This window comes from Dermochelys coriacea, chromosome 1 (assembly GCF_009764565.3).
Source record: "Dermochelys coriacea isolate rDerCor1 chromosome 1, rDerCor1.pri.v4, whole genome shotgun sequence".
Classification (NCBI taxonomy): domain Eukaryota; kingdom Metazoa; phylum Chordata; order Testudines; family Dermochelyidae; genus Dermochelys; species Dermochelys coriacea.
The window spans coordinates 116,848,103-116,875,231 of record NC_050068.2 but is presented as its reverse complement, the minus strand read 5'-3'; the positions used below and the strand labels follow the sequence as shown (position 1 = coordinate 116,875,231).

Below are 27,129 nucleotides of genomic sequence, written 5' to 3'. Positions count from 1 at the left end.
TCTGCTAGATCAAAACATCTTGTTTCATTAAAATTGAAGCATTTCGTTCTGATTTCAACCCTTTAAAACTTTTAAAAACATTTTTATAAATTAAAATATATAAAGATTTCATTTTCAAAAGTTATTTCAAAATGAAACATCAAAATGTTCCATTTTTAAAATGTAAAAATGCTTCAATTATTTTCTAAATGAAATGTAATCAAAATTGGTGTTTTTCAAAAAGTTTCTGTTGAGATGAAAATGGCATTTTATTGAAAAATGATTTGCTGAAAAATTTCTGTCAAGTTTTACTTATAATGGCCATAAAATTGGCTCCAAGCTAAAATTTGGCAGACAAGGAAGGGATGTTCTTTTTACACAGTTTAAAAAAATTGATCAGTTCTGTATAAGGTTAAAAAAGGGCAATACATGGAAATTACATTGCATTCAGATAATACCAAGTATGAAGTCTAATCAATTTCCTAAACAGACTTACCTGCTATACAGGAATAACTCTTGATATATTGTACCTAATTATGAATTTATACCATCTAGTGTTACAGCACTAACTAAAAGAAAAGGAGTACTTGTGGCACCTTAGAGACTAACAAATTTATTAGAGCATAAGCTTTCGTGAGCTACAGCTCACTTGAGCTGTAGTTCACGAAAGCTTATGCTCAAATAAATTTGTTAGTCTCTAAGGTGCCACAAGTACTCCTTTTCTTTTTGCGAATACAGACTAACACGGCTGCTACTCTGAAACCTAGCACTAACTAACTACATGTTCAACCAAGACTAGAACCATTTCTGTAGCCAAAGTGACTTGAATTTCCTGTAAAAGATGTAAATCTTCTATGGCAAATTTTCTTTTCTGGTTTCTTTTTGCATGAACTTTGAATTTCCTTGCTCTGTTCATTTAAGGCCTGATCCAAAACCCATTGAAGTCAATGAGAGTCTTTCTATTTATTCTAATGGGCATTGGATTGTCATTTATTGAAAACTGTCAAGGTTCCTTCCCCACTCTGAACTCTAGGGTACAGATGTGGGGACCTGCATGAAAGACCCCCTAAACTTATTCTTACCAGCTTAGGTTTAAAACTTCCCCAAGGTACAAACTTTGCCCTGTCCTTGAACTGTATGCTGCCACCACCAAGCGTTTTAAATAAAGACCAGGGAAAGAGACCATGTGGAGAAATCTTTCCACAAAATATCCCCCCCAAGCCCGACAGCCCCTTTCTTGGGGAAGGCTTGATAAGAATCCTCACCAATTGGTACAGGTGAACATAGACCCAAACCCTTGGATCTTAAGAACAATGAAAAATCAATCAGGTTCTTAGAAGAAGAATTTTAATTAAAGAAAAGGTAAAAGAATCACCTCTGTAAAATCAGAATGGTAAATACCTTACAGGATAATCAGATTCAAAACACAGAGAATCCCTCTAGGCAAAACCTTAAGTTACAAAAAGACACAGCTTATTTTACCAGCCATTAAACAAAAGAAAATCTAATGCATGTTCTAGCTACATTACTTACTAACTTTACAGGAGCTGTAAGGCTGCATTCCTGATCTGTTCCTGGCAAAAGCATCACACAGACAGACAGAACCCTTTGCTCACCCACCCGCCCCCTCCAGATTTGAAAGTATCTTGTCCCCTCATTGGTCATTTTGGGTCAGGTGCCAGTGAGATTACCTTAGCTTCTTAACCCTTTACAGGTGAAAGGGTTGCCTCTGGCCAGGAGGGATTTCATAGCACTGTACACAGAAAGGTGGTTACCCTTCCCTTTATATTTATGACAAAAACCTTTAACTATTCTAGAGGATATGTGTATATTTAAGACATTAAGAATGGCTGGAATTTTCAAAAGCATTCAGTGTTGCTCTGTGCTCATAGTGAAAGCAATAGCAGTATTGCCAACTCCAAGCATTCAAAATTCACGAGTCAGACCTCAAGAAATCATGAGATTTATTTAAAAATCATAACATATGAAAAGAAAAGAACAGTTTTCCTTTTAGTTGGATTCTGGTTTCTAAGTCTTCAGGTCCCACTTCATTCATATTTGCAGAGTTTTCTCCGCAATCATGAGTGTTAGAAATTTACTTTTTTTTTAAATATGAAAGCTAAGATTCTCATGTACTCAGCTGCCTTCAGAAGCTAGGGCTCGCGAAAGCACACAAACAAAACACACACAACCGCCCCGCCCCCAACACCAAATCTTATGGGACTCATAGTATAACAAACTCCGCTATTAACTTCAATGGGAACAGAATTAGGTCTGCATTCAGCTCTCATGACAATCTCACTCTAAGATTTTAAAAGAGAATTTAATTAGTAGCAAAGAAAAAACCCATCTACTTGCTTCATTTTCCTTTCTTTTTGTTAGAATGGAATTCGAGTAACGCTTCAGAAGAATAGACCAAGTCTAAAACTTAAGGATGATAAAATCCACTTGCTTCGTATCTATAAGAAAGATGCTGGTATTTATGTATGTGATTACATTTTATTTGACAACAGCAGCCAATGGACAATGAGACGAGTAGTTAGAGTAAAAATCATTGGTAAGTAACATATGAGCTCAGAATAATAAAATATCTGTAGTAACAACTTATTTTCTGTAGTAAATTAGTGTCTCTTTCGTCTCCTGTACTGTTTTTCTTTGTACTCACATTCTGAAAATCTTGTCCTCTCTCACAGTGACAATGCTGTCCTCTCCTGGTTCTATTCCTGATTCCTGGCTGTTTCTTCAGAAATCTTTACTGGGTCTCCTTCTCCCTCCACAATGTAGTGAACCCTTGGCCTGATAGCCTGAAGCCCCACTTACAAAATGTCTGTTGTTCAGACATGCCATCGGGCTAAACATCATTAAAGTCCTCATCCCAAGTCCATTAAAGTCAATAGAGAGATTGCCATTGATTTCAGTGGGCTTTGGATGGAATGTTAAGTAATAACATATAATAGACTGTCTGTAACCTAGAATAATCAATAACCTTATCAGAGCTGATTCTATCTTGGGTTTACCATAACCTAAGACGCTATAGCACCTTTTCAATACACATAATAGAGTCTTATCAGTTATTTTATTTTATTTTATTTTATTTTTTATTTTGTATTGCAGCACGAAACACTGTCCACACCCCAAACATCTTGTATCCCAGTGGCATGAAGACACTTGAAGTAGAAGTTGGTAAGTGGGAGCTTTTTGCGGTTCTTTTTCTGGCCGGGAAGGGCATTACAATTTAATGGAGTATTGACATTTCATTGGATGATAGAAACCAGTTTTAAGACATATATGGATCTTGGGTCCAATGTTTTGTATGGATTAGGTCAAAACTGAGACAGTATATTGACAGTGTATGCCTTTGCTGGCATCAAAAGAAAAACATCCAGCAACCACTTTCCCATATTAATTAGGAGAAAGACTTTCCAGTGACTTTTGTAAACAGTGTTTCTATGTTTCCTTTTCACAGGAAAACCTCTTAAAATGGAATGCAAAGTATCATTTGGCTTTGAAAGGGATTTTTTGCCTATGATAACTTGGTACAGAGACAACAAAGAAAGAAAAAGTGAGCCACTTTTGCAGGACCCAACTCGGTAAGGGAAAAAATCAACCAAACAGAAAAATCCAGCTTGGTTACAGTGCAAGCAAATGTAGAGTCTTCAATATCTACTTTAATGTACTGTCTTCTTTCCTGGAGACACTGGAAGATCACTAACAAAATATCAGATAATGTAAGAAAAGTCCACTGAGGATTTTTAGATGCACATATTACATACTAATGTGTGTGACACACATATTCTTTCTAATATATATTTTATACATGTTAACACTCTACTCTATATGTATGAATAAATGTATGTGTATATATAATTACATACAAAAAAGTATGTTAAAAGAACTTGATGATTGTACAGTGAAGCACTGAAAATTTAGCAAGTACCAGGGTTAGGCTGCTCATGCAACTCGAATTCCGCTCCCTTTTTGCATATGCATTAATATACAGAAATACAGTCTTTAATTAAATGCTCACATAGTATTTTGTCCACAGAACCCACCCTTGCTCAGTGCACAGAATAGATGGTGCTCAATTAATGAGAAGCTGTTCAATCATTTGTTTCTCTTCATACTGAGGTGGCCCTAGGCTTTGTTTACTGCACATTATGCAAACCCTACTCTAAAGAAAAAAGGGTCAATCTCTTCCTGGGCTTTTCTATAGCTCCCATCTTTCTGGTGTCACAAGCAATGTATTTATCTTCACAGCCCCTAGTATTATCCCCATTTTACAAATGGGAATTGAGACACAGAGAAGTTAAGCTCAAATGTGTCCACTAATTTTGGCTGCCCAATTTGAGACACCTATGGCTTGATATTTTCAGAGTACTTAGCATGATATAGAACTGTATATGTTCAAATAATATATAGCTTTACATAAAGCTTTATATGTAGGCACAGCTCCCATTGACTTCAGTTGCAGCTCCCAGTGCAAATCAGGCCCTAGGGTCTCAAGTCAGGCACCCAGAAAATGAGAGAGAGAGAGAGAGAGAGAGAGAGAGAGAATTAGTGACCACCTATGAAAAGTTTGGTTTAAGAAGGTTGCTCTGCATCACAGGAACTCTGTGGCAGATGCAGAGACAAATCCAATTCCTCATGGCAGCATTCAACTATCTTGACCATCAGACCCTCCTTTCTCTTCTTGCAATCCCCTGCTTCAGTCACTACATACCTTTGACTTCTGCAACAAATAAGCAGGGTTCCTACAGACAAGGGTCTCCTTTACTATACAACCCTAGTTAATCCACAGAGCAGGTAATCCTGTTCACTGAATGAGACAGGGATCATATGGAAAAAATAGTATGGGATCATGCCATTAAAGACTGTATCGTAATTCATATTCACAGGGGGACTGAATTTTAAGGTTGCACGGGAGACCTTAATTTGGGTATTAACTTTTGAATGCTTTCAACCTTAATGTTTTTTTAACATTTGTCTGTGTGCACATGGATGTGTGCATGTTTGATTTCCTAGGTTTAAAAAACCAAAGTGAAAAAACAGAAATCTCACCATATGGCATCATACTGACACCTACATGGGACATCAGCATGGTTGGAACTTTTAGATCCACCTCACACACCTCCACCACTTGAGCTAATGGAATACCTGAAAGCAGTAGTAGGTTGTCATTGTCTATGTGGACCAGCACAAGAGGGAAATGAGACCCACACTTTGCCAGTGGATTTCACAGATATTTGCTAAGAGCAGAGGAGTGGTGAAACTCAGAAATCATGGGTTCCATTCCAGGGTCCAGAGGAGAGTAGTTAAAGACTCTTCTGCTTGTTCTCCCCCAAGCTGAATCCTGACACTCTATTCCAGCCAGCTTGTGCTGGTCCGGTCTTTGATCTGGCCCTGTCTCTTTGTCCTAGTCCCAGTATCCTTGCCCAGCCAGTCCTATTTTCCCACTCTGGGTTCCCCATCAGATTCTCATTCTCCCCCCAGATGCCAATCTCTTCCTCCCACCGACACTTTCAATCCCAATCTCCTTGCTTTGCTCGTCCTATTTCCCCTCCTCTCCCAGCTCCTTGTTCAATCTCTGTCTCCCCTCTCCGCCTCCTGGCAACCAGTTCCAGGGACTCCTCATCCAATCTCAGTCTCTGCCTCCCTCCCTACCCTCTCCCTAGTTTCTTGTCCCAGTCTCTTTGCCCAGCCAGTTTTAGTTTTACCCTTGCACACTGTCTTCTCATTAGACCTTTCTTTCCCCTGCACAATCCCCTTCCCACCCGCATTGGTGCCCAGTTCCAGTCTCCTTGTGCAGCTAGTCCCAGTGTCCCCCTAGCTCCTCATCCAATCTCAGTGTCCCACTCCCCCCTTATCTGCCACTGTGGCTCCCCACTGCCCCTCACATGTCCCTCATTGGGTGTCCTTCACTGGGTTGCTCCCGGTTCCAGCTTCCTCTCCAGCTTCTAGTCTCAGTCTTCTTGTGTTACCTGTCCCAGCCTCCTCCCATGAGTCTGAGTCGCATTCTGCACTTCTGCACGTCTTGGTTTCCAATCTTAGTGCCCACCCCCCCAAATCCCAGTCACAATCTTGGCCCTCCCCATTCCCGGGCTGACCCAGGCTCCTTGTCCAAATCTACTCTTTCAGTCTGGCTTTTGTCCCCTCAGCATTCAAGTCAGAAGGCTTCCTTCTGAACTCTGCTTGAGCATCAGCAAGGAGAATCATTGAGAGCACAAGAAAGATGGGCTCCCTGCTCTCAGTTGCAGTGCCTGACATCATCCCAGCATCTGGGAGCAGCAATTCTAGAGAAGGTCTGTCTTGGTGCCTGCACCTCTAGGATAGAGCATGTGCAATCACTTTGTGGGGATGGCACGTGCAGCCTGGTCACACACAGGATGAAGTGTGCTCACTGAGGACAGAATGTTGGAGATTTTAGCTGATATGCTCAATAAAAATTTCTTTGATTTGTGCAAACTGAGATTTTTTTCAAAGACTTCTAGCTTGGCCAAATTTGGGTAGTTTTTCATAGGAACAGCAATAAGCACATCTGTAACACAAAGACCAAATTTCAAATCCTTGGTCTGAAGTATGGGAGTGCTAGAACTTCTCAAAGTAAAGGTCACTGGCCAATTTTTAACAGGCAGATATCTGGCATGGAAAATTTCTGCCCAATGGTTAAAGTTTGGCATAGCTGTAAGCAACTGAGAACAGGGTCTTATAATGGAAAGTGTTGTGCAACCTTAATATTAGGCTGTCTTACCAATGTCACCTATAATGATATATATTTATTATTATATAACAGAGAGTGAACAAATAGAACAAATGGTATCAACACAGACAACTCTGGACAGAGATTTATAATATTTTATGGATATATTTGATTTATTATGATTAAAGCCACTCACTGGCACATGTGTGGTATCACAGAGATCAGTAGGTTATCAGCTTCTGAACAGAATAGTGCAAAATGGTTATGATGAACATTGTCTTTTTCAGAATTTATTAGAAACTCAAAATTCAGACAAAGCGTATTGAAAAATTTGTAAAAATTTGGGAACACTGCTCAATTTTGGATAAATGGGGATCCACTTTCAAGGAAATCAAGTGTGATTTATGGATTTGAGTCAAAATAATATGATTGCATGATTTCATCATGTGATCAGATGTAACTTGGTGGATTACATGAGTGTCACCTCATCTGAAATGCTAAGTGAAACTTCAGGGTGTGACACCACATAGTCTGAACCAAAATATGAATGAAATTCTATAAAGTAAACCCCACTAGCTTTCACACTGCTCTGTTCAGGTGACCTCAGCTGGTGGTTGGGAAATGACCATGAGATATGGGATATGATTCTGCAAATTCCTAGTGTCCTGCATCACCTGAGAATTTTGCTAGCATTAAATTATTTTAAGATTTTTCAGAGCAAGGTCCCTTGCCACTGCTATAGAGTCTGCTTTTTAAGGCTTCAATTCAGCTATGTACTTATGTAGGTGTCTAACTTTAAGTACATGTCAATGGGACTAAGCATGCGCTTAAAGTTAGGCATGTGTTTAAGTACTTTGCTAAATTGAGGTCTGAGGATTGATCAAGAGCAACCTTTTTATTGTGTTGTCTGTGGGCACTAGCATCTTACCAAGAGATCAGAACCAAATTGAACTTTCATACGAGGACATCATTTTTCTTTTGCAACATTGTCTCGGATCCACAGAATTGGTTCTACAGCCCCATCTTTGGAACAGTCTCTAGGAGAAAACCCTTCAGTATGCCAGACTCCCAAAAAGGGTCCCACTCTTTCTCCATGTGGCTTCACTGCCTCCTTAGACTGGACTTATGGGCTTTCAGAGCTCCTGCTTCACACCATGAGCTCCATTCAGCAAGTCCAACTGAGACAGACTCCTGATGGAGAGTTGTACATTCTTCAGGGATTAATGCCCCTCACCAAGCATTTGCAATGACATCAAGCAGTGTTGTCAGAACCGTCAGGTTTATTAGTTAACTGGAATGCAGCATAGGAAGTCCTTAGGGTAGTATAGAGAATGGAAAATTAAAGCATAGTCCATTCTGGTTAGCCCAGAGCCCAGCCAAGCTGTAATGAACCTCTTGGTTTAAGCTCTGTCTGACCTGCCCTTCTTCATCTGACTCTTGGTAAGAGTCCTGAACACTTCCAGAAACCACCTCTAATTCCCACACTTCACACTTCTCCAGTCCTTTGGTCTCTGCTGGGTAGTGTTGCTCAACCTTCCTGCTGAGAGGTGGGGAAATCCAAATCTCTATGGGTTGACGGTTGCTACGTGTCTATGTCTGGACAATTGGATTTGCCATTGTCTTTTCAAATGCTCCACTGATATGGGGACCAAGATTCAGGGCTGGTCTACACTAAGCGGGGGGGAGAGGTGGAGGGGAATGGATCTAAGTTACGCAACTTCAGCTCTGTGAATAATGTAGCTGAAGTTGATGTACTTAGATCTACGTACCATGGTGTCTTCACTGCGGTGTGTCGATGCGTCGATTCCCCTTGCGCTTCTCGTTGAGGTGGAGTTCTGGAGTTGACGCTAGAGTAATTGGTGGTCAATTATCATGTCTATACTAGACATGATAAATCAACCCCTGCTGGATCCATCACTAACCCATACCCAGACCCACACCTCTTAGCCTGCCCTGAGAGCAAACAGTCCTTTTCCACCCACTGGGTAACAATGGAGCAAATAGGGGAAAATGTGTCTTGTGTGCATGAATAGTAGATGGATGATAGGAGTGTTTTTCTGTTTAGGATTCGTGCAGAAGAATTTGGAGGCAAATCATTTGTTCATGTTGCCACACTCAGGGAAGTTACTGAAAGGGACCTGAACAGCAACTTCATCTGCTTTGCTCAGAATTCTGTGGGGAACTCAACAGGAGTGCTCAAGCTAAAAAGGAAAGAAAGAGGTAAATCCAGAAGAGGTCTAGCAATTCCTGATAATGAGATATGTTTTGATCACTGTCATTAATATGCTTGTGGTCATCATTGCCCTCTACTTTTCAAAAGGTTAGAGGGGTTCCTTGAAACTGACCGGAAAAGGTTTTGTTTGAAAACTGCTAGAATTGCTCTGTGTTCCAGCACAGATCTGCTTTTCACACTGTCAGCAAGACACTATGTATTCTCTTGAATTCCCATGCTAGGCCTGAGTCACAATGTTCAGAATTGGACTTGGATCCAGTTCCACACTTCCTTAAAGTTTGGGAGGCAGGCAGGAGTAAATCTTGTCAGTCAGTTTAGTCCCCATCCCTGGTATTAGCATTTCTTGTAAATGTCAGTATTATTATGGAAACACTGAATTTTAACAGCAATAATTTTGTTTTAACAGCACTTTTCATATACATATTATATAGTGCGATTGCAGTTCTAGTTGGACTCCTGGTGGGCAGTGCTTTTGTTTACCAGCATTGGATCGAAATAGCGCTGATGTATAGAAATTACTTGGCCAAGAACGAAACTGTAGAGGGTAAGAAAAATAGAACCATGATAAACTGTTATTTTACTTCAATTTTTCCATTGTCATTTGTAATATCTGTTAACCATTTTCTTTAATCTCTTCAATCACATTAAGGCTAATTCAAAGGCTTCTGAAGCCAATAGTTGACTTTCCACTGACTTCCTTGGTCTTTGATTCAGGATCTTAGAGAAGCTGGAACACATGGGGCAGTACATATTTACCGACTGAAGTCTTATAATGAGCCATTTACAACAGCAGTAAATTAGCCAGGGAAAATCAGAATAGGAGATAGAGGTTAGACAAAACCCTGTAGACAGAGGAGTGAGGTTTCCTAATATTTTAATAAGAGGTTCCCACAGGTTAACAATAGTTTTTCCCTCAACCTGTGATAAAATCTGTAGACTAGAGGTGCATGTGCTTGCAGAGAAATGGGTGAGGAAATGGAGACATATAATCATTTATTTTCCTATTTAATCAACACAATTTCTCATAAACATAACCAAGGAGGGAGACAACATCACTTGGCAAATCAACTTATAAGGGCACTTACTGGAAATATTTATATTTTCTTCCTAAAGAAATACATATTGATCATAGTGATCAACTTCTATTCACGAATATTGCAGTAACACCCACAGGCCTCTACCAGGTTGGGGTTCCCAGGTTCTAAACTCTGTACAAATGTATAGGAAATGGCAGTCCCTGACCCAAAGTGCTTATAAAGCTAATGTGAGGTGCAGGGGGTGGAGGAATCTGGTGGTTTCTACCTGCAAGACTTTTCTGAAACACACCTGGCCCTTGATGCAAGCTGGTATATTTTAAAAGAAATTCATAAATAGCTCTCAGAAAGTGTATTGGTGAGGCCAGTGATAAGTCACGTCTGGCCAGGTTGATCTGGGAAATCACGTAACCCCACTTCAGTTTGGTGGCAAGATTTTCATGAGGGCTCTGGAAAGTCCCCTGGTGGTTTCTCCAGCTGATCCCTGAGATAAAGAGGTGTTAAGCCAGATCATTCCTGGAGAGGTAAAGCAGCACCAACTCTTTGTTTATCTTGTCCATTTAGACTGTAAGCCCTTTGGCCCAGAGACTGTTTGTAGCATATCTAACACAGTATGGCCCTGAACTCAGTTGCTACCACAACAATACCACCACCACCAATAATAATTATAAGGAGTGGTTCTTTTATAATATGGTGACAGTGACCTCCACTGGTGAAATGAAGAATTGCAAACTTCTAGTGCAAAGGATTCTTTATCATTATTAGTATTTAAGATTTTCAAAGGGACCACAACTCAACCTCCAAATCTGCGAGTTGAAATTTGCACGCCAACATTTTTGTGCATGCACACTTTCTGGGACTTAAGTTTTTGAACATGGTAAACTTAGATGTAGTTACACAAACATGCACATAATTTTCTAGTGACGCTGACTGTGCCTCGCTTAGGACAAATGATCTGTTCAAGATCACATAAGGAACTGATATTGATCACATAATCACAGATTAGTATTGATAACTGTTCTTATAGGGCTGGGTACTGCAAGATGCTTTAATTCAGTAAAGCACTTAAGTGCATGTTTAATTTTAAGCATGTGAATAGTTCCATAGACTTCAGTGAAGCCAGCATCTTGCGGAACTGAGCCCCTATCCAGTACTTTTGCTCTGAGTACTAGGCAATACAGCCTGTTCACAGATGTCCCCAGTTGTCCCCAACATCCATTACTCCTTTGTCCATATTTTGTCATTAACCTGTTCAACTTTTAAACCCCCACAAAAGTTTGTTTTTAAAATGGAAATACTTGTTACATTTTTATTTAAAAAACAAAAATATATCTCTGTATGCATTATAGCCAAATTTCTCAAAATCTGGGAAAATTTGGATCTGGATTTGAAATCCACAGCTTGGATCTATTTCTTTAACGGGACAGAACTAGAACTCAAGAAGTGGACGGCTCCAAAGTTTGAGGTGGTGTTTGGATCCTAACCTTAAATTTGCATCTTGCCCCCATCTCTATTTATAACACACGAATTTTTCTAGTATTGTATTGAATAATGCATGTGCTTTTATGACACTATGGTGTGTAAGAGAAATGGGGTTTTACTTGCAATAAAATGCACTGCATTTTGGAAACAGCTTGTGCATTGGAAATGCTATGTTTTTCTTGAGTAGCCGCATCCTTTGATATGATATAAATGAGACATAAACTTTGACTACTGCACACAAAGCAAAAAGTTTGACTCAGTCTCTAAATCAATAACTCCTCACTTAATGTTGTAGTTATGTTCCTGAAAAATGTGACTTTAAGTGAAACGATGTTAAGCAAATCCAATTTCCCCATAAGAATTAATGTAAATAGGGGAGGTTAGGTTCCAGGGAAATTTTTTTCACCAGAAAAAAACATATATATATACACACACACACACACACACACATACACACACAGTATAAGTTTTAAACAAACAATTTAATACTGTACACAGCAATGATAATTGTGAAGCTTGGTTGAGGTGGTGAAGTCAGAGGGTGGGATATTTCCCAGGGAATGCCTTACTGCTAAATGATGAACTAGCATGCGGCTGAGCCCTCAAAGGTTAACCCATTGTTGTTAACGTAGCCTCCCACTCTACAAGGCAGCACTAATGGAGGGAGGGGAGACAACATGGCAGACAGAGACACACACCCTGTGTGTGTGTGAGAGAGAGAGATGCATTGCCCCTTTAAATATGCTGACACAACTCTAAGTACATTGCCTTTTTAAGTAGATCAGGAAGTTGAGACAGCAGAACCCTGTTGTGTCTCCCTCCTGCTCTATGGATGGGGTAAGCGGGGGGCAGGAGCAGGGGGGAGGGGGACATCCTGATATTAGCCCCCTCTTCCTTCTCCACCCCCTGCACAGCAAGCAGTAGGCTTCCAGGACCAGCTCCAAGGCAGAGGGCCAGAGCAGCACATGGCAGTGGGGGGAGGGACAGCTGAATTGCCAGCAATTGATAGCCTGCTGGGTGGCTGCTGCACAGGGAACTTAGGGGCATGGAGAGCTGATAGGGGGGCTGCCGGTCCACCCTGTTTCTAAGCCCCCAACAGCTAGCTGCAATGGGCTGCTCTTCCTACAAGCAGTGGACAAAGCAGGCGGCTGCCAAACACCGTTATAAAGGAGCATTGTGCAACTTTAAACGAGCATGTTCTCTGATTGATCAGCAATGGAACAACGAAACAACATTAACCGGGATGACTTTAAGTGAGGAGTTACTGTATATGTAATTTAATGGGAAATGGCCAGATCTTCAACTGGTCATGCAGCAAAGGATGTTACTTGTTTTCTGCATGCTTTCTGCAATGAAGCAGGGGGCCTGATTTTCCATTGCTTTCCATCTTGCATAGTGATTTACAGAATGGTAGATTTTATACTCACTTTGGCTGTGAATGTCTACAAAAGTTGCAAGGTAATGGAGAAGCTGGACTGATCTTGAATTACTGACTGACTCCATTACATGACTTGACAATTGTTTGCTATTAATCACATGTATTCAGTTAAATAAAATATTTATATACTGACTATAATGAGAATTTACCATTACATTAAATTAAAGGTGATAGGTACTTCAGAAATATTTTAGTTACATTCGATGAGCTGCACAATTTTAATGTTCTTTTCTTTTAGATTGCAAAGAATTTGATGCATTTGTGTCCTATGCAAAACAAGACTCCTTTGAAAGTGATTCCACTTTTCTCAATGAGGAACAGTTTGCCCTGGAGGTCCTTCCGGAGGTGTTGGAAAACAAATACGGATACAAACTGTGCCTTCTTGAAAGGGACATTCTTCCAGGAGGAGGTAAGGTCCCACCTGATATGTGGAAAACATCAGGAGACAACCCTTTTCTCCAGTCTTTTCTCCTCTGAGGCCAGACTTTTTGGTTGGACTGGCATGATGCACCATGGTCACATAACTCCCATGATCCACCATATTGGTTCAACCAATGGGGAGACCATCTTGCATTATGGGAGATGTAGTCTCCTAGAAAGCTGAGACCAGAGAGGAGAAGAGGGGCAGATCACCTAAACTTTAACTTCCATGAGTCACTCTGGCAGCTCAGGTGGATACAGATTAATTTTGAACTGACCCAAACCAAAACATTTCGATTTGGTTCAACAAAGCAAAAATGTTTTGATTTGCTTTGACACAAAATATTTTGTTTTGATTTTGCTGATGGATAATTGAAAAATTTCAGCAAAATTGAAATTTTTCTTGTATAAAACTACATTTTCTGTCAAAAAAAATATTCATCACCCCTTGTAGTCACTATAGAGCCCATGGCACCTGTGGCAATTTGTGGAACCTATGTACAACTTATGAGTTCTGTTTGGAGTCAGGAGCTCTTTTTGTATATCTGTCAGACTACAGATTTAATTTTGAATGAGGGGTTTCTTTGCCTTCTCGGTTGTTCTTTTACCTCCATGTTGGACTGGAATGCCAAGGTTTAGCAGCACAGGGCTAAGAACAAAGGGTCATTAACTTAAATGCTCTCCAGTTGACATGGCACCACTTTAGATAATAAGCTGAGTCCTGCACAAGAGAACCAGTCTGTGCAGGTGGGCTGATAATGAAAGTAATAGGTCACCTGGTAGGGGATTTTGATCACCTGATGAGGCTGATCAGGAAATCACCTGATAAAGACTGGAGGTTATAAAAGAGAGGGTCTCTCAGCAGCTATTTTAGAGGGAGACAGGGAGAAACGAGACTAGGCCTCCATGTTCTGGACAAGGAGCCATGTGCAGGAGGTCAGGGAGGAGAGGAAACATCCTGGACTCCTTAGTGGGCTCTGGTATAAGCCCAAAGAACTCTCCAGAGTGGTGTGGAAACTGAGGCAGGAAAACTATGTTTACATAGTTATTATTTTATCTAGATCCATTTATCTTTCATGCTATGTAAGGAGAAAACTGTGTTTAGAATGCTGTACTAAGACTGTGAGTGTGTGTGTGTGTCCATTGTCTTCCATGCATACCCTTAAAGAGGAAAAACATAAACCAGAAGGCTCACACCTTCAGTGGGATCCTAGGGAAAGTGCAAGAACAGCTGGGGAGGCCTTTGGGAGATGGCACTAGTTTCAGGGCCTAGGCCATTATACTGCAGGGTCCCCACTGCCAAGAGGGGAGAGGCTGACATGAGATTTGCACCAGACAGCGTGCCTGAGAGGCCCAAAGCCAGAGACAGTACCTACATTCTGCCTAGCCCTAGCAAGCTACGAGTATGTGGGATTCAGCACTGGGATCCCTGCACAGCAGTCTGGAGAGCATCCAGAAGTGGCACTCAATCAGATCTTTGACTGCTTTTATCAGAAGAATGAAGATGTTAGCCCAGGTGTCATTGCCAAATTAATTGGGTAATGGCTTTTGTGACGGGGTAAGGCCAGATGGTTATGGAAGAGTAGTGGGAGATAGATATATTAGCTCCAGGCAAAACAAATCCCTGGTACCAGGATAAGTGAAATGGCAGCTGCTCCAGGTCAATTAAGACCTGGGACCAATTAAGAACTTTCCAGAAGGCAGGGAGAAGGCTAGGTTGATTGGGACACCTGAAGCTAATCAGGGGCTGGCTGAAACTAGTTAAAAGCCTCCCAGTCAGTCAGGTGGGTGTGCATGTCAGGAGCTGTGGGAGGAAGTTGTGTGGTTGTAGAGGCTGAGTAGTACACACCATATCAGGCACAAGGAAGGAGGCCCTGAGGTAAGGGTGAAGTGGAGCTTGAGGAAGTGAGGGCTGCTGTGGGGGAAGTAGCCCCGAGAATTGTACATGTCATGTTTCTAAAAGGTCAGCTACCATAGCTGATACTATTAGGGTCCCTGGGCTGGAGCCCGGAGTAGAGGGTGGGCCCAGGCTCCCCTCCTCACCTTTGCACCCTGTTTAATCCCTGAGACTGGGAGACAACAGAGATTGTGCAAGGGAGGATAACTTCTCTTCACCTCCCTCACTGGCTTATGATGAAAATGGCTCAGTAGACTGTGACCCTTGTCTCTAGAGAAAGAAGGGTTACGTGGAGGGTCACAGTGAGCCTCTGAGGCTAGCAAAATCCACCAGGAAATGCGGGACCCACGGAGGCAAGGACAGAGTGTTGTCACACTTTCTAAACCCTCCTTTGGTTTCAGTTGTGTTCTCTTCTTCTCATGATGTAAGGGACATTGCTATGTGCTGTTATGTGCAGTTGTTGCATTTTACTCCAATGGTGGCTGCATTTACATGGTTATTAACATGATTATATTTAATTTTTTTAAATGCTTTTGGTGCCTGTAGCTGAAAAGCCCAAAGTGTAAGCTAGTACTAATCATTACTTCTTTTTCAGCTTACACCGATGATATTGTAACAGCTATTCAACTAAGCAGGCGAGCTATAATTATCTTGAGTCCTAGCTATGTCAATGGACCCAGCATCTTTGAACTGCAGGCAGCGGTGAACTGTGCTTTAGAAGATAACATGATAAAACTGATTTTAATTAAGTACAAGTCGTTTCAAGAGCCAGAGTCTTTACCTCCAATAGTGAAGAAAGCTCTTAAAATTTTACCAGTAGTTACCTGGAAATCCTCTAACTCTAATTCGCCAAACAAACAATTCTGGAAATATATGCAATATCACATGCCAGTGAAAAGTACCCGGGGCCTAAGGAAAAACAGTCTAAAGTGTTTTTTCCGAAGGTTATTTAGTGTGGTTATCGATAGCAGAAAGGCCACTGGGAGAAGTCAGCAGATTAAGAAATGGTGAGGTGATTGTAAAGGAACATCCCGTATCTGCTACCACCTGACCACAAATTTAGGAGCTCATCATCTTTTGTCTCATTGACAGCTCACCCTAATATAAAGTGAAAAAACCCTTCTATAATGTGACAACCCTAAAGTCTTCAGTAGAAGCAAGCAGCACTGGATCCAGCTGGGATATGATATGTCTTTCTTTTATTATTATATTTAATATTTATTATTTTCAGCAAAGTTGTAGCCAGAGATCCCAGTCTGAATTTGGGCCCCATTGTAGTAGATGGTGTATAAACCTAAGACAAAATAGAGTTTACAGTGTAACTATGTAATTAATAATAGTAATATCATAATTCTATTTCTAACTAATACACACTGTGTGCACAGGCTTTCCTATGTGAAAGGAATTAAAAGCATAAAGAAATATGGATGGGATTTTTATTTTTATTTGCCTAGTTCTGCTGTCATTATGTCATTGGTAAAACTCCCAGGGATTTCAGTGGGAGCAGATTTAAGCCAAGTTTGAGCATTTTTGAAAGTCCAACCCTGGACTTTTTTGTTTGTGTTCTTTTGCCCTGATGTTGATAATAATGATATAACAATTTGAATGTCTTGCTCATTGCATTGTGTTTTCATTTGAGGTTTGTTTTTTCTATTTTTCTTGAAAAATTAAAAAGTTAAAATTAAAAAAGAATCCAAAGGAATTTTGCAATGTAACTTTTCCTGTGCAGGCCAGAGGGAGCAGCCCTAAAATTCTTAGCCCAGATTGTTCCTTTCTGTGGAAAAAATCCACAAGAGAGAGCCTATGAAGAGGAAAACTCTGAGAGAATCCCCTCACATGGCTATGTTGGGATGACAGGGTTGACGTTCTCCTCACCTATAGAATCGGGAGAAGTTCTGTCAAGGTTCCTTCCGCACTCTGAACTCTAGGGTACTGATGTGGGGACCTGCATGAAAGACCCCCTAAACTTATTCTTACCAGCTTAGGTTAAAACTTCCCCAAGGTACAAACTTTGCCCTGTCCTTGAACTGTATGCTGCCACCACCAAGCGTTCTAAATAAAGACCACGTGAAGACATCTTCCCCCAAAATTTCCGCCCAAGCCCGACGTCCCCTTTCTTGGGGAAGGCTTGATAAGAATCCTCACCAATTGGTACAGGTGAACATGGACCCAAACCCTTGGATCTTAAGAACAATGAAAAATCAATCAGGTTCTTAGAAGAAGAATTTTAATTAAAGAAAAGGTAAAAGAATCACCTCTGTAAAATCAGGATGGTAAATACCTTACAGGGTGATCAGATTCAAAACATAGAGAATCCCTCTAGGCAAAACCTTAAGTTACAAAAAAAGACAGCTTATTTTACCAACCATTAAACAAAAGAAAATCTAATGCATGTTCTAGCTAGATTACTTACTAACTTTACAGGCGTTGTAAGGCTGCATTCCTGATCTGTTCCCGGCAAAAGCATCACACAGACAGACAGAACCCTTTGCCTCCCGCCCCCCCCTCCAGATTTGAAAGTATCTTGTCCCCTCATTGGTCATTTTGGGTCAGGTGCCAGCGAGGTTACCTTAGCTTCTTAACCCTTTACAGGTGAAAGGGTTTTGCCCCTGGCCAGGAGGGATTTTATAGCACTGTATACAGAAAGGTGGTTACCCTTCCCTTTATATTTATGACAAGTTCCATCCCTGTATGTTGAAGATCCCCCAGAATATCTTCCAGTTGCATCACCTTACTTTGTCTGAATTTTGCTTCAGTCTGCTTGCTCTCATCATGGCTCGGTCTCACACAAACATGGACAGCCTGAGAATTATAGAACTGGGTGTCAACAGCATAATGAAAGTACAGCATCCTGTATCACCTCACTAGCAGCCCCATCTATTCATTGAACAAGAGGGGAGACATACTGAAACCCAGTGGTTCTAATAGGATACTATTTTCTTAGAGGATTGAACCCAATCAACCTGGTGATTCTTGGTATGGGGGAAAGAGCATCTACTAGCTTGGAAACCTTTCACTCACACAGCCAGATATACACCACTGACTTGATTTCCAGAAGTGCTGCGCACCAACTGAAGTTGGTGGGAGCTCTGGGTGCTCAGCAGCTGTGCCAATAAGGCCACATACCAACATCCCTATTGTCACAGTTATCGGGCTTACTGTACCTCTGAACCATCCTGTTCTCTTGGAGCACACCCCCTTTCAGATGTCAGGCCCCAAGCTGTTAGCTTTCTTCGGGTGCAAACCTCTCTCACACAGAACCTTGGGCAGCAGTCACCTAATGCTAATCATAGTTACCTCAGCAGGTCTGAGTTATGTTCAGTTTCTGCAGTTCTGCACCTGCTGGGATAATGACTGTGGTATCCAGTGGCCAGACAGCCTTCCTAAAGCAGAGCGTTGTTTATTTAGAAACAAATCATTTAAGAGAAAACCCATCTTAAATCAATAAACAGTCTCTACACCTGCCCCTCATTCCTGGGAAGGCCCCAACTGCTTCAGACACTACTACAGGAGAGTCTGTATTCCATGACAGTCTTTTCTCCCCAGAAACGGCTCACTCACAACTCCCTCCAGAGTCCCCCTCTCTCCAGAGAGAGGGCAAAAGGATGCCCTTTTTCTCCTACATCTAGGAAGTAATGGACAATTCATTTACATTCATGAAAATGGGATCTCAATCATACATGGTTAAAAATGCTGCAGAAGATGTTTGAGGTCAAATAAACTTATTTAGCCTGGAGGACAGCCTGTTAAGTTTAGTCTTCCGAAAAAATGTTATATTTTGTTTTATATGTAACCTGTTGTTTCTGTTATCCTTATTCGCTCTCTCTTGAATCTTGAACCTTTGATAATAAAGTTAATATTGTTTTCACTATCAGTATATCTCAATGCTGTGGTATTATACAAGGAGCTTTTCCTGAGTTAAATTGTTCAAAATGGTGAGGCAGGGAATTACTGTGAGTGTTCAGTGGATATGGGGCTGGAAACTACCGGGGAATGCTTCAAAGGTGTTCAGGGATGGGACTGCACCTATTGTTAATCTTCAAGGCAAAGGAACGTCTGGCAGAGCCCAGAGGACAGTGTTTGGGTGGCTAACAGACTGGAGGTATCAGCCAATTAAGTACAAGCAAGTCCCACTCAGTGGAGGCAGGTGAGTAACAAGGTGACTCACAGTCCTGGACACTGTGAGAATCGTCACATGCGATTCTAGGTTCATTACATTTAGAGAAGCTGCTGCTTCCGAGGCTGAAATATTAGGAATATTCAAATGGTTCAGAGAGCAATGGTCTCAATGCAGGAAATCTTGCAAAGAACAAAAAGTCATCAGATACCCAAAAAGTTTTTATATGTAAGGTTTTTAACCCCATTTTAGATACCATATTAACACAATTGGATGATAAGCTGTGTAGTAGAAGAAAGGTTTGCTTTTTGATAGGCAAGAAGCTGAAAAGTCCTACAAATGAAGGCCTAAACAGGCAGGCTTGAAGCTTAGCGGGTACCTGCCCTGAGGATTTAAACTCTGACTGTTTTGAGAACGAGACTGAGGTCTTCACCAGTTTTTGCAAACAACTCTTTAAGGATCACTTGGAAACTGAGGTGCCCAATAATCTCCTTAACTACATTCGCAAGATGTGATTTTATGTAACACAGAAACCAGCACTGTGTATTTTTTGGGCTTATCTGCTCCTGAGTACTTTTAGCCTGGTTACACAGTCAAACCTGATAGCCAGGCATTATTCTTCATTCCAGCTCTCTCCTGAGTCAGATTTTCTCCAAGTCATCTAATCTCCTTTTGATTTTTCACACCTGTAGAAGAAACAGACTTTAGATAAGTCCTGAACAACACTTTTGTTCTGAGTTAATGTTTCCATGATTGTGCTGCTGCCACAATGCCTATGGTGACTCTGGGGTTGGTATCTATTTATTAATGGGAGACAGAGATGGATTAGGGGTATGTAGGGCCCTGGGCCAGAGCAAGTGGGGGCCCCTCCCCACTCCTTCCACCTGCAGTCCCCTCCACCCCCACACCTGGTACTCCTGCCGGGGAGCTGGGTCAGGCTACAGGGGCTTCCCTTGCTTCCCTGCAGGAACGCTGGGCAGGTGGAGTGGGTCAGGGCATGGGAGCGTCCATTTTTCCAGGGTCCCCCCAATTGTCCGGGGCCCTGGGCACAGGCCCCGTTGTCCCAGTGGCTAATCCGCCACTGATGGGAGACATTTCAGGCTAGATCCACAAAGAGGACTAGACTTAGCATTGCAAGTCCCAATGTTTAGATGCCCTGCCGCTTAGTGGAATCCATAGTCCCAAGTTAGGTGCCTAGGCTCCCTACACAATGTATGGGGAGAGTTAGGCATCTAAGAAGGGGATCCACAAAAGCTCTCAAGCTAAGTGGGGAGCCACTTAAGCTAACCAATAGGAAATGCCAAGGAAAAGGGTGGGTTCTAAGCCCTGCCCATCAAAGGGATTGAGGGTCCTAAATCCAAACTGAAGGGAGGGGCCTGCTTCTGGTTGGGATTCATAGCAGAAAATTCCATCCTGGAGCTAGGCACATTAAACCCTCTCTTGCAAAAATTGAGGAGGGGAAAGTGATGGTGTCACCTCCCTTAAACCTTTAGCCCTCAGTGGCTAGAACACTCATCCAGGGACAGGATCAAATGCCCCTTCTACCAGATGTGGAACAAGGCTTTGATGTGACCTCCATCTTGAAGGGGAGTGCCCTTACCACTGGGCTATGGGACATTGTGCCTGGGTGTCTTTCAGTCTCTCCTGTTGAAGCTGTCCCATGTATGAAATATTAAAACATTCATTGGGCCAAGAGCATGTGAGGATGACTCTATAGTATGGTAGCTAGGGTACTTACCTCTGATGTGAGAGACCCAAGTGCAAGTCACTGCCTCTGTGCACATTTTGTACAACATACAATAGCTTCAACAGGAAGGAAGGATTCAGAGAGACCCACATCCATATACCAGAGACCTACTAGCTGCCTAAGTACTTGTGCTAAATGCCAATTTTATATCATTACTATCTATCATGTTAAGCTTAGTGTCAATATTTTATGGATGTAAAAGAAACAAAGCAAATGTTACTGATCAATTTACTATAAATTAAGAGTACAATCTTTGTGGAGTCCACTAGATGTCACTAACGGAACCTCTGAAGAGTCTATTTACACCTGAAATGGTTGATTACTAGTGAAGTGAGTGAATACAATTAATCAGGTACTTGAGCTACCAGGTGCCTTGACCACATAGAGTACATGAAGGAGAAAGAGAAGGGCAGGAAGAGGAGGTGTGAGCTGGCAGTCCTACCTGTTCAGCATGCGGGGATCGGCTCCCTAGGATTCTTTTTACTCTTGTGGACTTTGTTGAATGAATTCTGTTCATTATTGCCTAGTTTTGTCTGGCGCAAGGAAAACTATTGAGCCAAGAGCAAATAGGGGAAATCTTCTGGGGAAGAGAGACTATTCCTGAAAAGTGCAAGGTTGCTGAAAGTTTTTATCTGGATTTCAGAAGCCTGCAAATACCTGTGTCTTCGTCTGAACTCCAGATCCTTCTGTAATTCAAAAACAGAAAGATACATTGATTTGGGATTTTTAAAGTGATAATATGATAGATAATTTCCTGAGGGATTCTTGATTTCTAGGGTCAGTGCAGACTGAAAGCAGATAATATTACATAGATTCATGCATACAGTACATGCTACACATAGTATAAAAGAAAGTTTCATCCCCAATCATGGGCTCTCAGATATTTAGGCATATTAATTTTTTGAACTGGATGCTGTTGCTATTGTCTCTGGAGTGTCCTTTTGCTGCTACTTATTTTGAGTTGTCCACCTTGAGCAGTAATTCTACAACTCACTACAAGCCTGACCATCATGATGCGGAGGGCTCTGCTCAGGATGAGAGACTGCATGTTTTTACGGTGGATTATAACTACGTGCAAATTCCCTGTGAAATTTCACTTTGGATACTTCTTGCATCTCTTGCAAAAATAGGTAAGTAGAAAATGGCAAGGTAAGATTTTTCTTTTTTGGAAAAAAAATCTTTTGTAGTAAGAGGTTAAAGCAAGCAGTAAAACATGTTTTATAGCTAAAGTATTTTACAAATGTATGAGAGCATTTTTAAATTATTGGGACTGCTTTTTTTATGTACTCTACTGGAAAAACCAGATGGCTTAGTTACCATAAAGCCAACAATGTCGGCATCAGAGAAATGTCATAGATGATAACACATAAGACCTCTGAAACTGTCCTAAAATAGCTTTTCCATTAATAACAATGTCACACTTTAAAGTTTGCTAACCCAGGACCTTTCTAGGCTACAAGCAGGTGCTCTCTGTCCCAGGGGGAAGCTAGCAGTCTCTCCTCTTCAGCTGTTTCTAACATTTAAATGTCACAGGATAGCAGTCATATGTGCAGCAAGAAGATTGAGTATTGCATATCCTGAACTTCAGGTCTGTTTAATTTTGCTCAAGCTTGGGAATTGAAGGAAACATTTCCCTAGAGATATTTTGAAATGTTTAGTATTTGAAATTGCTTGGATGGAATTTTACAGGTTGTCCTGGAGGAGATGGACTAATGGGCAGAATGTAGGCTAGCAGTCAGGGTACAAGATAAATGCAATTTATCACATGAATATAAAAACACACACACACACACACACACATATATTCTACGAGTATATACATGTATATGTACAAATGAGAGTGTGAGAGAGAATACTATTGTAGTATTGGGGCCATATTTATAACAAAGATTAGTCATCATGTATCCTACATGTGATATTCTATTATTATTAATTAAGATTTATATATTAGTTCCTCAAGTCCGCACTCATGTTGGGAACCATTGTGCTAGGTGCTGCACAATCATATAGTAAATTACAGCCCTGCCCCAAAAGCTCACATATAATCTCTGAAAATTCCCATAGAATAGTTGGTAGGTGAAACTGGTTGACTCCTGGAATTTGCCTAGGGATATAGAACCTTTCATGTCCCAAGTGAGAGGAAGCAAAGACTGCTGCCACTGACAACTGTTTCCCGATGTGAAATTTGTTGATGGTCTCAGGCCATTTTCTGGAAATGTGTCCTCATTAGTAAAACCATCATCAAAATCAGCACCAATTTTCATCCTTGTTTGTTCATAGATTCCAAGGCCAAAAGCAGCATGATCATCTATTCTGCCCTCCTATATAACACAGGCCATAGAACTTCCCCAAGATAATTCCTAGAGCATACCTTTCAGAAAAACCTCCAATCTTGACTTAAAAATTGTCAGTGATGGATAATCTGTCACCAACCATGGTAAATTGTTCTAATGGCTGATTACTTGCACTAAAAATGTATGCCTTATTTCAATCTGAATTTGTCTAGCTTCAAATTCCAGACATTAGTTCATGTTGTACATTTCTATTCTGGATTGAAGAGCCCATTATTAAATATTTGTTCCCCATGTTGGTACGTATAGACTGGAATCAAGTCACCCCTTAACCTTCTCTTTGTTAAATTAACTAGATTGAGCTCCTTGAGTCTATCACTATAAGGAATGTTTTCTAATCCTGTAAGCATTCTAATGGCTCTTAGCCTCTCCAATTTATCAACATCCTTCTTGAATCATAGACACCAGAACTGGACTCAATATTCCAGCAGCGGTCACACTTGGGCCAAATACAGAGGTAAAATAAGCTCTCTGCTCTTACACAGTGGTGCAGGTTCTAAGTAGAAATCATTTCTTGCCAGTACTACACTCATGGGAGGGACAGATTCAGTTGTAAAATGATGCTTTTGGCCTCTAGTGCCACCTGTACTTCCAGATGTCATTGAGGATCCAGCAGCACCCCAAATTGAAAACTTCTTAAATGAAAGAAGGATAAGAAGGACAATCACCACACTTTTCCTTAACACACTCTCAGTGCCTCCCTTATGTCAAAAGCTTCTGCCAGCTTGCCTTTATCTAAGTATTGCTCTCCTCCAGGCACTAGGAAAGCAAAGATGCTGCACCATCTGTGTTTGATAGAAAAGAGGCACAGAACTGTATGTGCCATGTAGATCTTGACAGAACTACAGCCCAAATTGTTTTATTATTTTCCTCAGCATGACATACAGGAGGGGCAATCAAAATCAGCCTGCAGAACATGCATGAGAACTGTCTCTGAACAGATAATCAATTGATCAAAATCATATTCTCTGATCTCTTGGGGCCAAATCTGTTCCCATTGAAATCAAAAGGAGTTTTGCTATTGAGTTCAATGGGAACAGGCTTTGACATTTGGAGAGAAAACAACAAAACCACTCAAGCAAGGGCTATGTTGCTTATACCACAGGTATCAAAACTGCTGACTCATGTGAGTATAGGTGCCAACTTTCCCTCTGCCCTGTGGGTGCTTGACCCCCCCCCACCCCTGCCCTGCCTCTTTCCACCCCTGCCCCACCCTCGCTCACCTCATTCCACTCCTTTCCCAAAGTCCCGCCCCATCTTTTCCCAGCCAAACCCTTTCCCGCCCCAATTACTCAAGTCCGCGCCCCTGCCCTGCCTCTTCTCTGCCTCCTCCCCGCTCCTCCCACTCCCTCCCAGAAAGTCCTAACCACTGCCAAACAGCTGTTAGGCAGCAGGGGGGCAGGAGGTGCTGGGAGGGAGGGGGTGGAGTGGGGACGCAGAGCGCTCAGGGGAGGAGGGAAGGCGAGGAGGGGGAGCTCGGCTGCTGGTCTGTGCGGAGCACCTCCTAATTTTTCCCCATGGGTGCTCCAGCCCCAGAGCACCCTCGGAGTCAGTGCCTATGCATGTGAGAAAGTCAGCAGACAGCTGATCTTTGTCCATTGCAAGGGAGAAATCAGCTATCAATGAGGCTAGAACAGTCTCTGTACAATATCCAACTCATAAATCCATCTGCAAAGGATCAAGGAATATCAAGGCTCCAGAGTACATTAAATTCCTCGGTCCCTTGGTTAGAATGCTCCCATTGGTACATGTTTGTAGTCCAGAGGCTGGAGCAGGAAAGAGGAAAAATGGAGATGTTTCCAGGCCAGAGCCTTTTAGCTTCTGCCAAGTGCCAAGTTAAGGGAAATCTGTTTATACCGTGAAAGATGGTGTTTGGAGTCACATGGGCAAGTTACATGTCCATCACCCCTACCCATATTCTAGTTAGAACATTCACAAAAAGTCCATTAAGTGTAGACAGGCATTTTCCAGGGTCCATTGTGAGCTAAGTGTTCCTTAATGGGCCATTCATCTTGACTTGTCCCTTCATGTGCTGGTGAAATATCTTGTGGGTGTTACCACAGGAGCAAACATCATAGGAAACATAACTAATATTCATAACTTAAGATACCAAGATGAATATACATGCATAGAAATAGCATAATCATAAGTACCAGCTATTTCACCTCCATGACTATTCCCAAAAGAGATTCTGAAAAATCCCACCATGTACCTGAGACCCTATGCGCCAGCACCATGCCCCACTGGAGTTTTGTTATCTGTTATGTAACAACAGAGATGGAGCCAGTGACATGACTTTGTTTAGCATAAAAGAGTAAGGTTAATTTTTAGCTGTTCAGGTGTGACTGAGCCTTTAGTCAGTGAAGGCATACTGGCTGGCACATATTCAGGTTATTGGGCTTCAGTGTTCCTTTGCAGTTAACTTTTTAATGTTCATAAACCTGGTATGTGCTATGGTGGTTTAAAGCATAACACAGATTTTTAGGTTTGCAAATCTGAGAACCTCTGCCTCTTTGAAACTTAATAATAATAAAAATAATAATTATTTTATGTTGCTGGTCATAATGTGGGAGGATATCCTTTCCGCCCTCTGCTTATGAGGTTATATATGTGTCTTGTAGCACTCTTCTGAACACCAGTTGGAAGGATTTTTTTTTTCAGTAAATGTGGACTGATCCTTTTCTCTTAGAAGGCATGTAATTTTTTCAGGTTCATAGATTCATAGATACTAAGGTCAGAAGGGACCATTCTGATCATCTAGTCCGACCTCCTGCACAGCGCAGGCCACAGAATCTCACCCACCCACTCCTACAAAAAACCTCACCTATGTCTGAGCTATTGAAGTCCTTAAATCATGGTTTAAAGACTTCAAGGAGCAGAGAAGCCTCCCTCAAGTCACCCACGCCCCATGCTACAGAGGAAGGCGAAAAAGCTCCAGGGCCTCTCCAATCTGCCCTGGAGGAAAATTCCTTCCCAACCCCAAATATGGCGATCAACTAAACCCTGAGCATATGGGCAAGATTCACCAGCCAGATACCCAGGAAAGAATTTTCTATAGTAACTCAGATCCCATCCATCTAATATCCCATCTCAGGGGATTAGTCTTATTTACCCTGAATATTTAAAGATCAATTACTTACCAAAATCCCATTATCCCATCATACCATCTCCTCCATAAACTTATCGAGTAGAATCTTAAAACCAGATAGATCTTTTGCCCCCACTGCTTCCCTTAGAAGGCTATTCCAAAACTTCACTCCTCTGATGGTTAGAAACCTTCGTCTAATTTCAAGTCTAAACTTCCTGGTGGCCAGTTTATACCCATTTGTTCTTGTGTCCACATTGGTGCTGAGCTGAAATAATTCCTCTCCCTCTCCTGTATTTATCCCTCTGATATATTTATAGAGAGCAATCATATCTCCCCTCAACCTTCTTTTAGTTAGGCTAAACAAGCAAAGCTCCTTAAGTCTCCTTTCATAAGACAAGTTTTCCATTCCTCGGATAATCCTAGTAGCCCTTCTCTGAACCTGCTCCAGTTTGAATTCATCCTTTTTAAACATGGGAGACCAGAACTGCACACAGTATTCTAGGTGAGGTCTCACCAGTGCCTTGTATAATGGTACTAAAACCTCCTTATCCCTACTTGAAATGCCTCTCCTGATGCATCCCAAAACCGCATTAGCTTTTTTCACAGCCATATCACATTGGCAGTTCATAGTCATCCTATGATCAAC

General features: G+C 41.5%; 2 protein-coding genes across 4 annotated transcripts in view; both read left to right on the top strand.

Annotated features, from left to right (window-relative positions):
* Nucleotides 1-19,045, top strand: part of LOC119860744 (interleukin 18 receptor accessory protein) — a 29,235-nt gene extending 10,190 nt beyond the window's left edge. For all 3 annotated transcript variants that reach the window (XM_043513398.1, XM_038414850.2, XM_038414841.2), the window contains 7 exons: nt 2,362-2,536; nt 3,094-3,162; nt 3,446-3,569; nt 8,742-8,896; nt 9,316-9,453; nt 13,102-13,272; nt 15,776-19,045. In XM_043513398.1, coding sequence (XP_043369333.1) covers nt 2,362-2,536; nt 3,094-3,162; nt 3,446-3,569; nt 8,742-8,896; nt 9,316-9,453; nt 13,102-13,272; nt 15,776-16,191 — 1,248 coding nt within the window. In that variant the 3' untranslated portion in view covers nt 16,192-19,045. The remainder of the gene's footprint in view (nt 1-2,361; nt 2,537-3,093; nt 3,163-3,445; nt 3,570-8,741; nt 8,897-9,315; nt 9,454-13,101; nt 13,273-15,775) is intronic.
* Nucleotides 19,046-21,463: 2,418 nt separating this feature from the next.
* The window catches only part of SLC9A4 (solute carrier family 9 member A4), a 58,511-nt gene continuing 52,845 nt past the window's right edge, over nt 21,464-27,129 (top strand). Inside the window, exon 1 of the mRNA XM_038421089.2 lies at nt 21,464-22,174. Within this exon, the coding sequence (XP_038277017.1) occupies nt 21,913-22,174 (262 nt within the window). The 5' untranslated portion in view covers nt 21,464-21,912. The remainder of the gene's footprint in view (nt 22,175-27,129) is intronic.